The following is a 13,388-nucleotide window of genomic DNA, read 5'->3' on the forward strand; positions in this document are numbered from 1 at the left end:
TGTAGTCAACCATTCGGTCCTTTTCATGTGGCAAAGAAAGAAAGAAAAAACTCTCGACATCCATCCATCCTTCCGTCCAGAGACAATATACTACCCCTCAGATCTTTGGAATACGAAGCGTCTTACTCACCATCGCCGCCGCCCAAGCCACCAACAAGAAGCACACGACATGCACCTCTCCACTGCCTCCAGGCTTTCCCCAAAGAGTGACCACACCCCACGGAATCCCCTCCTTTCCCTCGATCCATCCCATCTTCGTCCAGTAGGACAGGATGCCGACGAATCCGAGGGAAGAAGGGATAGGCAGACCCTCGAAGTATTGCGATTTTCCTGTCGCATCTTTTGGTACGAGCGCGACAGTGGCGTTGAACCGGGCGAGGCGTGCAAGACCGCAGCAGATGAAGCCCGTGAGGGCGACGGTGTCGAGATATGTGCGCATGCCGAGGGTGAAGGCTAGCATCATAGGTGCGACACCGAATGAGATCTACATCGTAAGAAGAAAATAGCAAAGTAGAGCGAGTAAGTTGCACGTGAAAAGGACAGAAGGGGGTAAAATGCGTACGAGGTCGGCGAGCGAATCCAGTTCCTGTCCAAGCATACTGCTCTCTTTCCTCCATCTCGCAACCTTTCCATCGAAGAAATCAAACAGCAAGCCCGCAAGGGGGAGCGCAAGTGCTTGCCACAAATAATCCTCGTCGTTCGTTAGGAGGTACCGTGCCGAGGAAAACACGGAGAAGGAGCCGCAAACTCCATTCATGATGGTGACAAGGTCGGCCAAACGGAAGTTTCTGTAGCAGCAGGCATAACAGCGTCAGCCTTGGAGATAATGTTTGGTGCAAAACTGAAGCTCGAAGGAAAGGAGGCTGAAGGTGATAATTCAATCGTTACCTGACCATCGAGAAATGACCCTCGGTCTCCTGATACTGGTGAAGGGCAGCATCCTTGGACTCGTCGGTCTTGCCGTTCGGGGCACTTGGCTTACGCTGACTGAGGGTGGACATGAAGGATGTGGACGTGAATACGGAGCGAACGACCTTTTTGTTGGGAGCAAGTCGATCCTGTGGAGCGGGTCTCACTGTGCACCGCTTACGTACTCAAACAGCGTCACGCCGCATTGCTCGTTCTCAGCGGCTGTACTTATCGCTCATCATACACGGCCATGCCCACTGGATGCTCAATCACTCGCGAAAATCAAGAAGCAACACTATATTTATATGTACAAATGGCACCGGCCAACTTTTTGGAAAACAACCAAGAGACCCCAAGAAATAGATTATACAAAGGTAGGATGGATGTGTATCAAGATTTAAGAATGTTTGCGCTCGATCACGCTGGTCTTCGACGGCGAAGACCGCGCACTTTGTACAACATGCGGTGGATGCGGCGGCGGACGCGCTATGGAGCAAGTCCTCAACAACAATCCTGCAAACACGAAGAAAGAGGACACGTACATTCACGCGCTGGCGCCATGAACTCGCAGAGGAAACCGTGAACAGCAATCCCGACTTGACAATTGAACTGTATTCAGGAACGGGCGTCGATGGCACCTGTGTACCGCTGTCGCTTGTTGAGACGTCCGGGAAGCGAAAGTCGATGGGCTCCTCGCGCCAGTTGGGGAGCTGGGAGCAAATCAGTGACATTGAAGTAGACTTCCAAACGCGAGAATCGGGAGGCGTACCGTTTGTTCAGGGTAAAGCCTGTCGTAGAAGTCGTCGTATGCGAGCAAATACGGCACAGGCTACCGAGAAACGCGTCAGTTCAAGCAGCCGAGCATCAAAGGATGGTGGACGCACTCCATACAGACACGGACCCTGCTCAGACGGACTGGACAGCTCGAGAGACGGAATAAGAAGGTATATATCGTAGTCCTCTTCGTCCCTTTCCACCTCCTCTTCTACAGCCGTCCGAACGAAATTCACGTCGTTGGACGGTGGTCTTTGCATATGGTCGACTGGCTGGGGAAAGCGGGGAACTTTGTGGGGGTGGGGCGAAAGAACTCATCGAGCCGTAAACCTTGTCTTATATCAAGACGGTGAACCCGTCGCAATTAGCAAAGAAGAAGTCTAAACCGCCGCTCAAATCGACGTCGCAAAACCGCGCGGCTGGCGAATACGAACGTCCACAACGCGTCCCACCCCATTAACACTCATTAGACTGAACTTTCATGAAGTCTCGCGTCCAAGCCTGCTCGCTGCTTAGCCACGGATACTTTACATTCGTACCGCCGGTAATATAGGAGTAAAAGGCCAGCCCAGAACAGATCGTAGCACCGTGGGTGCGCTGCTCCCTAGGTGCGTACTTGCTTTTGGGACTTGGCATTCGTGAATCGGACGGAGGACAGCACAGCCTACACGGCGTGCAGGTCATTGGAGGTGCTATAGCGTCAGCATATACATGACACCTCCGACCATCTCTGTGATCCACAACGGCTTCTCGTCTGATTGGTGAGTGGCCGAAGAACTGTGAGCCTAGAGGCCCACCACCCCGACAACGATACCCGCGAAGAGTCTCCTCCTGAGGCGAACCTTGTATCTTCGGCTCCCTTGTTTCATCTCCTTCGTCAATATAAATTATAAATGCACTTTTGCACACCCTGGTCGTCATAGACGATTATGCATGTATAGAGGGGTGCCATGTCACGCTCATATACGGATCGAGTCACGGTGACTGGAGGACCCATCAGATGTGACGTGTCACATCCTTCAAGAATGATGATGGGGAGCGGCGAGCATTTTCAGCTCTTTGAACCCGCCCTCATGAATCCTCGCAACTATGCACAAGAAACTGAACTCACCGATGACTGCCTCAAACAGATCTTTTCTCGTGCAAGCGCTTTCACGCCAGACCGTGAGTGGCACCCCGACAAGCATCGCCACAGCAACAACATCAAGACCAGGCCAGTCAAGCACAAGGTCATGAAGAAGAAGAACTGGTCCATGCAATTATGACTGACTCAAGAAATGCGGGCGATGAAGACATTCAGGACGATAGTCTCTCGAATGCCAGCGAGACCAACCAAGTCGTCGTCAGGATTATTCGACATGCCCAACGGGGTATCTCCCTAGAAAATCAGGGCCTCTCATCGAGCAAGACGATGAGGAGCCCGACCGGAGTTTGGCAAAGCATCAGGCTAATTTTCTGATTTAAAAGGCAGAAAATCAGGAGGATCCAACCGCTATTGCGGGCGCAAGACGCACCTGGCTTGTCGACCGCTCCTCTCTGTTGATTCCCCTATGCCCCTTGACGACAATGAAGGCGATATCGAATCGAGCGATTGCATTGTTTTCTCCAGCCTAGTCCGTTGACTGGTGAGGTGTCTGTGCATCGGCAGCAAGGCAGTGGGTTCGACCGTATCCTGGTCCCCACAGATCTCCGCGTTGTGATACGGCTGATTTTTAAGGCAGTATGGTTTTATCTCTTCCGCTGAGCATTCTTCTGATGCCGAAGACGAGGGGTACGCTTCGGCGGACAGGAGTGTGGAAGAGGGGATGAGAGAGTCGAGAGAGTCGACGGTGCGACGACGCGGAGAACGTGGAGGTGACCAACCGTTGAACTTTGTCGCGCCCCCCATTTGCCTCCGTCATTTCGATCGTCCGGCAGTAAGCGGTCTCGCTCGTCGAGTTCTCTTTCCGCCTCTGTCCTTTATCGCTCTTTCCTGATCATTTAATTATCCGTACGTATTCAGAGGCCTGGCAGGCTTGAACGCATACCCAGTCATCAAACCAGCATCAAGACCAAGCGATAAGACGCCGTCTCCACCAATGACCAGCCTGTCCGATACCTTCACTCTTTTGTTCCCAAGGATCGCCTTTTACTGCCCTCGTTACTTCAACAATCCTCAAAACTTGCCCAACTCACGCACTCGACTTTCACCCTATTACGAACCCTCGAGATCAGCACCGATGGCTTACATGGCTTGCTTCAAGTTTTGAAGCTTCCGGCCTGGACTATGGCTCAGAAGCTGAATTTTGCTGCCTCCGACGAGCTTCGCCATCTGCTCTCAGTCCCAGACTTCGAAAATGGAGATGAAACGTCTGGCACGTCTTTTTTCAGACTGTCCTTCATTTCTGTCGCCCATTTACGTGTCTTGTTCACCCCGTGTCTTGTTCAACCAGTCACCATAAGTACTTTCCCCCCTGCCTCGAGTGTTGTTCTAGGAGCGGGCATTATTCCAGAGAATGAATTTGTGGGCATTTCGAGGAACAAACCGGAGAGCTTGGTCGGGACCGTTGCCTTCGACCTAGAAGTTGATCATCATTCATCTATCTTTTCCACCTAAACGCCATTGACGCTAGATGTTTCGTCTCGAGGCAGAATCCTCGACGGACAGGCCGGTTTTGCATTTTTATCCAAAGACCATCTCAGTGTATACGCTGAGCCATATTTCCAGATGGTCTCTGATGTTTTTAATCAGCCTGCCGCATCAAGGGGCTTCGCGACAAGGCGCCGACTTACACTCGCAGCTCGGACCCACAGACACAGGAAGCTGCTGTGTTGGGGCATCTCTTGGAGCCAGCGCCTTCGTTTACAAGGCCAACAGTAATCCCCTTGTCCATCGAGCATGCCTTGCTCCACTGGTGGCCTTCGCCTTACCATCCTCCGGACAGAATTAAGATCTATTCGGAACTCATCAACTTTACAATCATTCGACGGCTAGTAGCCCTGATGGTCTAGCATTTAGGGTCGTATCTCCGGAAGCGGGGTCGGTCTCACAACGGCAATTGAACATTACTGCAATAATATTCAAGTCTCTTTGTACACTTCAAGTCCACTCATCGACCGACGACGCTCTAGGGAATCTTAGCCGGCACTGTTTGCGCTTGACGCGTTGTGAGTATTGACCCATTATTCTTGTGTTATTCTGTCTATCGCCATTTCCTTCTCCCACCATCTACTACTTACATCCCTTATTATACGCTTTAATGCTGAGGATGACTTCGAGCTGCATACTGCATAGTTCCAGCAAGTTGATTTCCCTTGCGCAAAGACCACCGTTCCTGTGGTGGCCGCAATCTTCAGCATATCGCAATCAGGTTTTCTCGCTGCTTTGTACTTCACTCGCATCAAGTTACTATAAGAGTCTCGCGATGCTACCATACCTACTGTCGCGCACGTATTTGTGGTGAAAAAAGGGCTACTACAGGCCAACACGGCGATTATATGTATTTTTGAAGTTGCGCTGCGGCAAGCGCCGCTGGCCGCTGGCAAACGTCATTGAAACGGAAACGAACCGTTTTCAACCCTGATGGGATACGAAGCTTAAGCTCGACAAGCCATCAATTTCTCACCCTGACCTTCACAACGACCCGCAATTGCAACAGCATATCGCAGGGGCTGCAATCAGCAAGAACTACCGTCGTCTTTCGTTTCTTGTGCTCGTGTCGATCATCCTCTACATTTACAACCCAACTCGACATACCACGGACTTGGATACGGAGCTGAACGTCGAAACACTCTTTGCCACACACACTATCCTAACTTCGTGTCAGTCAACCGTTTTGGTTCTGCGACATGTCTAAGGATCCCACACCGCGTGGTGAAGAGCCAAATCTGCCATACATGGACGTCGTCAAAGACGGCACCGCCACAGTACACGCTGGGCGTCTTCCAGAAGAGATGTATACGAAGGCTTTGAATCCCCGGAGGGCAGCCATAAGGAGGCAGATGGTGGAGATTGTGAAGGTGGAGACTCCTGTATTGGCTAAACTGCAGGTACGTTTTGTCCCATACCTCTAGCATTCCCTCTTCCTTGCTACGCACGATTCCCGAACTAATGCTGTACCCCCTCGCTTTTGCCAGGCTTTCTCACGAACCCCATTTTTGGATGCCTACTTCGTGTATACATCTATGCTTGGAACTCATACTTTCTTCATGATGTTCCTGCCGACACTTTTCTTCTTCGGGCACGATGTTCAAGGACGCGGGTGAGTTCAAGTTCAGCGTATTACTACTTTCTCTACGCCGTTCTAACATGGTCGGAGCAGTTTGATCTTTGTTCTTGCACTCGGCGTATACTCGTCGTCCCTCCTCAAGGATTTTGTCTGCTCACCAAGACCATTTGCGTTGCCCGTTACGCGTCTCTGTACGTCCTGCAAGCTTCAATGCCTTCCTCGTCTGTGGCTCACTATCTAATTCTCCGTGATTATGACAGCTGTCGGCTCACACCACCTTGAATACGGCTTACCGTCCACGCACACGACCAATGCCGTGTCCATGGCTCTTTTCCTTCTCGGGCTCGCATACGACCTTTTCCGCGAAGAAAAGATAGGGCAGAACACATTCTCGATCTGCTCTGGCATTGCGGCATTTTATGTCTTGACAATTGCGGGCGGAAGACTGTACACGGGGGCGAGTTTGTCTCCCCTAGCCTTGCTACATCTTTGGCCGGGGTATTGTTGTCTTTGGATAACACCCTCTACGAACAATCGCTGACCAGTGTCTTTTGCTTGCGGATCTTCAGATGCACGGCTTCGTAGACGTGACAATCGGTGGTTTGCTCGGCCTGGCCATGTCCTTAGTACAAATATACTGGCTGCCTTACGTTGAAAGATGGGTCATCAATGGCGGATGGTATGGTCAGTACCCCTTGTCTTTTTTCTTCATCTTCGCCAGCTCACCTCAGTCCGTGATATATAGCCCCCTTGATCATGGTCGTCGTAGGCCTCCTCCTAGTACACAAGCACCCGCAACCGGTGGACGACTGTCCCTGCTTCGAAGATGCCATAGCCTTCAACTCCGTCGTACTCGGGATCCTCCTCGGCCTATCCTTCTCCGTCAATTTCCCGGCGCTCGCCTCGCCCACTTCCCTCCGGGTCTTCGCCCCAACCGACCTCCCTTCGACTTTCAATACCACCTACATTTTCACTCCTGCCGCGTACGAGATCGGAGCCGGCAATGTTGACATCACGGCCGTAGCGTTCATGCAATATCTTGTCGTCGCCGCTACCAAACTTGTCGGAGGCATCCTCGCCATCTTCGCCTTCCGTCTCATCATGAAACCCTTCTTACACGCCGTCCTTCCGCCCATCTACCGTTTCCTCGCGCATACAGTGCCCAAGTTCCTGCCCGGGTGGGACCTGCCCACTCGTAGGTACTACACCCCTGCGACTGAATACGGAAGGATGCCGGCGTATGGAGGACATGAGGGTGCTGGTGTGCATGATGGAGGGTTGGGGGAGTTGAGGCCTGTCCCGAGTATGGTGGATTTGAGCTTGGAGCTGTCAGGTGCGTGGGAGGTCGCGCCGAATAATGGAATGGCCAGTGGACATAGCGCGGGCGGAGATGACGCTCGGGTCGGAAACACAATGGTCAGAAGGACGGTCGCAGCGGGAGGTGACGATGACGCCAAGGTAGACTTCAAGAAGTATGTCGAGGCGAATGAGGGAGGCGGAGAGGTTGAGGAACCGGAGGTCGTCAAGCATTATGATGCTGATGGTACGTTTTCCACTAGTAATCACCTCTGCATTCTTTGGGTGAAGGCTCACATGCTCCACGTACAGTGTTGACGAAGTTCATCGTCTATACGGGTATCGGCTTCATGGCTCAGGTCGTGTGCCCCGCTACTATGGAGGCGGTCGGATTGGGTGTTGTGTCGCGGTTGTGAATCGGACAGAATGGACAATTCTTGATTGATCTGACGTGGATACGGACATGCCGGCTCGTGTAGTAAGAATGGGACATACTCTATCTATGAGATGATACTATGATGATTGCTGCTACAGATTCAGAATGAGGGTGTGTTCCTACAGATGGGTGACGCCCGGCGACTGCTGATACTGTTAATACATTACTAATTACTGTGTAAATTAACGACCACAGCGGTATGATAAGCTGAATCCAGTTAGAGCTACAGGTGTGTGAATGAAGGTGAGATGAAATGAGGACATCATTTATGACGATGAAGAGAACCATAATGCAAAATGCAAGCACGGGAAGAAATAACTAAGCAAGGTCCAAGGTCCAAAGTCCCAAATGCAGCAGAAGAAGAAAATCAAACGCGTCGCTCAGCGACACGTCGATCCCTACGTTCGACCTCATAATACCCATCAAGAGGATTATAATAAGGATCCGAAGGCGAAGCATGCCAAACATCGTGATCCGCCGTCTTCCACTGCTCGCGCGCCCCATGCGGAATCGGTTCATCAGGATTCAAATAATACGACGAGGTGAAACGCGTGTCCCGGTCTTCGCCAGGCAAGATCCTCTTCGACCACCAGCCTGACTGATGCGCGTTCGCGATAGGAGTGGGATAAGTTACAGGAGCAGGAGCAGGGGCAGGAGTAGGGGCCTTCTTCGAGTCCTGCTTCGGCTTCGGTTTCAGTGTGAACGGCGCGTCCTTGCCTGGTCTGGGATGGAAGACAGATTGACGTTGCCACCACGGGAGATTGCCACCATCGCGAGTCGAGGACGTAGATCTAGGAGTGGGAGGACGTCGGACCTGCGGAAGATGTTTCTCCGCTTCTCCACCCCAAATGGAATCTGGTTCATCGAAGCTGGGCTCGTATTGGCCGTTTCGATGGGATGAGGGAAGATGGTTCGCTTGAGCTTCGACATCGGTGGGGAACGTCAGGTCTCCTCTTCTCGAAGTTGAACGCAAGATCGAATCGCAGAAGGACTTTGCGGTGAGAGGAACCGGTGGGAGAACTGGGGCTGCTGGAGATGTGCGCTCTGAGAACCAGGGGATCGAGTAGACAGAGCAGACTAGGAGATTGGGATAGTCATCCAGATGGTGCACTGCGGTGCCCAGAAGGGCTAGGCAATACCCAATGGCTGGACAGGGCTAGTCAGTCAAAATGTCTTTGTGTCGATGAACGTGGACTACGAGATTGGACATACCGAAAACACTGGAGAGCCAGCTTATAGGAACGAGCACTGTCGAGGACGCGCAAACTTTCCAGGGAACTGACAGAGAATTCTCAGTATGCTTTCCTGCTTCAACGAGAAAAAAATCGCTTACCTCCTGTCTGGCACATCGTAGGAGGTCCATTCACCGTGGCGTCGACAGCAGCGGCTACAAAAAAGAGCCACATATGAGCCTACTTCACCCTGCACACAGCCGACGACAACAGAACTAACCGATCTGCAAGATGCTCATTGCTGCAGTCCAACTGGATTCGAATATCACAGTAGCAGTCGTAGCCATAGGATATGCCATTTCGGCCAATGCACTATCAAGAGACACGGAAAGGTCAAAAAAAGGGTCGAGAGAACTGTGATTATAGATGAGACACGTACAGTGCGACAAGGCAGAACGTCGCGCAAGCATTGAAGATGATGAAAATGGCAGCGCCTTCGACTACAAAAACACATTCCATGTCGTTCTAGTAAGCAACGACAACGCTTCACAATAGTGAACAAGAACCGACCTTCCATCGGAACCGCCCTCGTCGACGATATGTTCCACGCAGCAAAAGCCAGACCCAGAAGATTGAGATAGAAAGAAATAGCTGTTGAACATGAAAAGCAAGGCAGTGCACAGGTCAGATGGCGTCACAGGGAGGACAGACTCGAGAACAGATAGATGACTGACAAAAGAAAACAAAGCGGATAATGATGAATGGTCTCTTCATGACGTTTCCGGACGCGTATTAGAGGTGTAAGGAGTGTGATAGTTTCGTGAACTGATTGATGGATAGAAAGTGATTGCAGAAGACCAGGCGCGAGAGAAAAGATAGTAACGTGGTGGTCGTGTTGGACGTGTCGAACGTGTTGTTGAAAAGGCACCAAGATTGAACGCGCGGAGACTGGCAAGGCTCGAAACCCGAATGAATGAAGAAAACAGTGTAAAGTCGTTGGGTGTCGTGGGAAAGAATTCGCGAGTCTCGAACGCAGATTAAGAATAGGAAAGGAAAGCAGTCACGTCCAGCCGTGTCCTCTAGTAAAGAAAGTCAAAGCAGATCTAGAGGTGCAGTTCGAGTCTATGGTGAGGAAGAAGGGAAGAGAAACACGAGCACGATCGAAGGCACGCAACACAGCGAGACAGAATCACCCTCGACAGACCGGAGCTCGAAAGGGATAATAAACGACGACTGGCACACCTTCAATGGGGAACAATGAACTGCATTTGGGCTGCCGCGGGACAATGACCTAACCGAGCTAGCCGGGCTTATTGTTCTCGTTTAGGAAGGACATTGTTTTCGCAGGCACCGTTGGTAAGGAAAATCATGGCTATGCACAGGTACTGGTGGCAGTACGCATGTGCCCGGTTCTCAGAACGCAAGCCTTCCCGGCCATTGACAAAGTCGAGGGTCCGAAATCGCAGAGTCTCTGGGGAGTGTTCGAGTCGGTCCCCGAGACTGAGACTTGTATGCGACCATGATGTGCGGGAGTATTACGAAGCTTGCGGGAAGTACACATACACGACACAGAGGCATGGATCTCCATGTCAAACCGAGAGATGAAGGACGTCGTGTTGTTAGTGACTGACGGAACAGGGGAGGCAAAGTGGCGGACACGCTATTGTACTGTATCCGAGTCGGCATTTGCCGAACAACATACATACGTCCCACAATAATTCATCTCGGTATCCTCGGAGCAGCCAGCCAGACCACAAAAATACGTGATGGGTCAAGCCCTCTACAAATACAGATGACATTCGTCTCGGACGTCAACACCATCGAGTCCAAAATCTCTACAGAACGGCTACAGCGACAACAACATAGTACTTGGACGATACGAAAGCGAGTAAAAGACAGTAGAAAAGAGTGGACGGGCAAGCGACCGGCACAAACCCGAATGTCGCCTATCCTGATGAAACAGGACACAACACAACACGATACATCCCCGTCAAAGTTCAATCTTCTCAGTCAAGAAGGAAGAAAGGTATAACGAAACCACAGAAATCGTCAATGGCGAAGACAAACGGAGCAGGGAGTACAACACAGCGCGGCAATATGACGCACAAGAAACCTGAAAATCAAAAGCACACAACACCAAAAAAAAGAAATCAAAGAATCACGTCCGTCCATTACTCAACCTCGACAGATCCAACGGCGCAGGTCTCCTCAGATCAGAACTCCTCCTCCTCGGTCCCGAAGGCCTCACGCCCAATCTCGTCCCCGGCGAACTCTGCACGGAATCGAAAGACCGGTCAGAGTCGATGGATCGCCGCACGGGGGGCGTCACCAGTGCAGGTGAGAGAGATGCAGACGCAGACGCTGCAGGTGGAGGCACAGATGTAGGCGAAGGAGGCGTCTGAGGTACGAGCGTGAATGCAGACGGTGGTGGTTTGCGTGGCGTTGTGCGTTTTGGTGGAGTTTTCGGTGGGAGCGCGGGCTGCTTCATGATATCCTTCCGGGGCCATTGTCCGAGTGGAGGTGGTTCGTTTTGTGGGTGTGATAGTGTCGGTTGTAGTTCTGTGTGAGGAGGTACGGAAAACGACGAAGACGAGAGACCCGGTTGTGACCGGGAGATGGTTGGTTTTGGAGGCGAGAGGGAGGTGGAGGAGGATTGAGGGAAAGTCCAAGCGGACGCGAGATGTTTTGGGTACAGCGAAGGCATCGACAACTCATTGGATACTTCAAGCTGTCGTGTCTCCTGCATGACACTCTGCGCTGGAGGGGCGGCAGGAACAGGTGGCACCGGGCGCTCATGGCTGAATACCGACGTGGCGTTCGGGCTCAAGTGCTCCACCGTATATCGCGCGTCCAGGGCGGATTGGGTGCTGAGCATGACGGGTCGACGTGGTTGAGGGGCGACAAGAGAGGTTCGAAGTTTAGGAAGCTGCGGGATGGTGGGCGAGGCGGGTATTTTCTCGTGACGATACCAATCATACCGACGCACGGACGCGTGCCATATCGTATCGTCGAACTTGTAGTGTACGAGTGCGGAGCTGAGGAGTATGGCAAGATATAGAAATACTATGTGTCGCAAGGTGTCGTTTCGCATTAGCGCTGACAGCGAGGAAGGTTTTTGAAAGGAATGATGTGGCGACGTACAGAATAAGGTGCAAAGCCATGAGAATCCTTGAAGCACTCTCGTAGAGGTACACGAATCGAATGCAGATCTCACTAGCAGGCAGAAAGGTCCAGATAAACGTTTGCTCACAACATGATCTTGCGATTTGAATGTTCAGTATTCAGCACTCACCATTGTCCTTACACATAACGTTCGGCAAAAGTGCGGTAACAGCAGCGGCACCTGCTGTAATTCCGGAAATGTATCAGCCTCACGTGCAGAGAAGGAAAAGCGAAAAAGGATCAGCACCCACCGAGATGAAGCGCCCCCTGTAAACCGACCCAAGCGCACTCGAACCATACACGTCCAGTGAGTGCATACTTCCACAGTGCATCAACGAACAACCTATAGCACAACGAATGAGTTCGTCGAACATCCATAGGGAAGAGTGGAGTGGGAGGACTTCACGGACAGGGGAAGCATCGCCAGGAGACCAAGAGCGCCCAAGATAATCACATAGACGTCCACTTGCGCTACATCCCGACATGAGCACAGATTATTCACAGACGGTCACAGAGGTAAAATGTGTTGCGAACGGTGAAAGACAAGACATACGAGTCGAGCCGGCTGCCTGAGCTAGGCTGAGGTTCCACACGCCGACGCTGCAGAGAACAGCATCCGAGACGACAAGCAGACCTACGTGGTGGAGAAAGACGCCGAGAATGATACGGTCAAAAAAAAAACTGTTATTCATCCATCCATCCAAACGGGCCACTAGAAAGCGTACGCACCGAAGAGGAAGTATCGAATAGACAAGAGAGCGGCCCTGCTCATTGCGCAGAGAGGGGCGGCGTGCTGTAAGCAAAGAGAGTGTGGGGGCAAGGCAGCCGCTAGGGAGCCTAGCTTATGAGCACGAGACGGGCAGGAAGAGAGAAAGGGGGGAAACGGAAGTCCAAGGGGTGAAAGCGAGATGCAGGAATAGACGCCGCGCCCTGCTGCCTGTCCAGACGGTGCCACACCCTCCATCACGCTCACATCAGATCCCGCTTCCCGATATGCATGCTCCCTCTCCGCCTCTGGACAACATACGCCGATAACACGGCCCTGCCCGGCGCACGTCCAGCCAAATGCCAAATGGAGGCTACTTTGCCCTTTCGCGTGCTTTGACAGCCGAGAATGAGCTGTTCAAACATCGGTGTGGCCCGCCGCAGGCCACCCGACCTGCTCACTCCGACTGTGCTGTCTGTAGCTGGAACACGTACGGATTGTGCTTGAAGCACTCAAAAGCTTGAGCCCCTGAGCTGGCCGGCATGACGCACCCGACAGTAATTTAAGATAGTACAGGCCCTGAAGCATGAACCTTGGAGCCACCTGTGCAAAACAAAAGTAGACATACAACAGTACAACACCACAGCGACAGATACAATCACGGTCCACAAAGCTATGCTGGCCCCCGCCCCCGCTGCAGCCCCATCCGGCGCAGATCCAGAGTT

General features: G+C 52.1%; 4 protein-coding genes across 4 annotated transcripts; 1 reads left to right on the plus strand and 3 right to left on the minus strand.

Annotated features, from left to right (window-relative positions):
- Positions 1-97: 97 nt before the first annotated feature.
- On the minus strand, positions 98-1,001 carry STEHIDRAFT_51126 (CDP-diacylglycerol-serine O-phosphatidyltransferase; the record flags this gene model as incomplete). Its single annotated transcript, XM_007300386.1, has 3 exons — positions 98-484; positions 563-788; positions 889-1,001. 3 exons carry the CDS (start codon positions 999-1,001, stop codon positions 98-100), a joined length of 726 nt encoding a protein of 241 aa, XP_007300448.1.
- Positions 1,002-5,511: 4,510 nt separating this feature from the next.
- STEHIDRAFT_153999 (uncharacterized protein) lies at positions 5,512-7,603 on the plus strand (the record flags this gene model as incomplete). Its single annotated transcript, XM_007301104.1, has 7 exons — positions 5,512-5,712; positions 5,800-5,924; positions 5,985-6,082; positions 6,152-6,352; positions 6,477-6,575; positions 6,637-7,434; positions 7,500-7,603. The coding sequence occupies 7 exons, from the start codon at positions 5,512-5,514 to the stop codon at positions 7,601-7,603; spliced, it is 1,626 nt and encodes a 541-aa protein (XP_007301166.1).
- A 344-nt stretch (positions 7,604-7,947) lies between these two features.
- STEHIDRAFT_166408 (uncharacterized protein) lies at positions 7,948-9,314 on the minus strand (the record flags this gene model as incomplete). The annotated part of the gene is made up of 5 exons (XM_007301105.1): positions 7,948-8,769; positions 8,836-8,901; positions 8,957-9,010; positions 9,076-9,167; positions 9,235-9,314. 5 exons carry the CDS (start codon positions 9,312-9,314, stop codon positions 7,991-7,993), a joined length of 1,071 nt encoding a protein of 356 aa, XP_007301167.1. The 3' UTR covers positions 7,948-7,990.
- Positions 9,315-10,953: 1,639 nt separating this feature from the next.
- STEHIDRAFT_154001 (uncharacterized protein) lies at positions 10,954-12,729 on the minus strand (the record flags this gene model as incomplete). Its single annotated transcript, XM_007301106.1, has 7 exons — positions 10,954-11,858; positions 11,937-12,008; positions 12,088-12,138; positions 12,209-12,300; positions 12,368-12,428; positions 12,511-12,591; positions 12,687-12,729. 7 exons carry the CDS (start codon positions 12,727-12,729, stop codon positions 10,954-10,956), a joined length of 1,305 nt encoding a protein of 434 aa, XP_007301168.1.
- Positions 12,730-13,388: the final 659 nt, after the last annotated feature.

The sequence above is a fragment of the Stereum hirsutum genome (genome assembly GCF_000264905.1).
Source record: "Stereum hirsutum FP-91666 SS1 unplaced genomic scaffold STEHIscaffold_3, whole genome shotgun sequence".
Classification (NCBI taxonomy): Eukaryota; Fungi; Basidiomycota; class Agaricomycetes; order Russulales; family Stereaceae; genus Stereum; species Stereum hirsutum.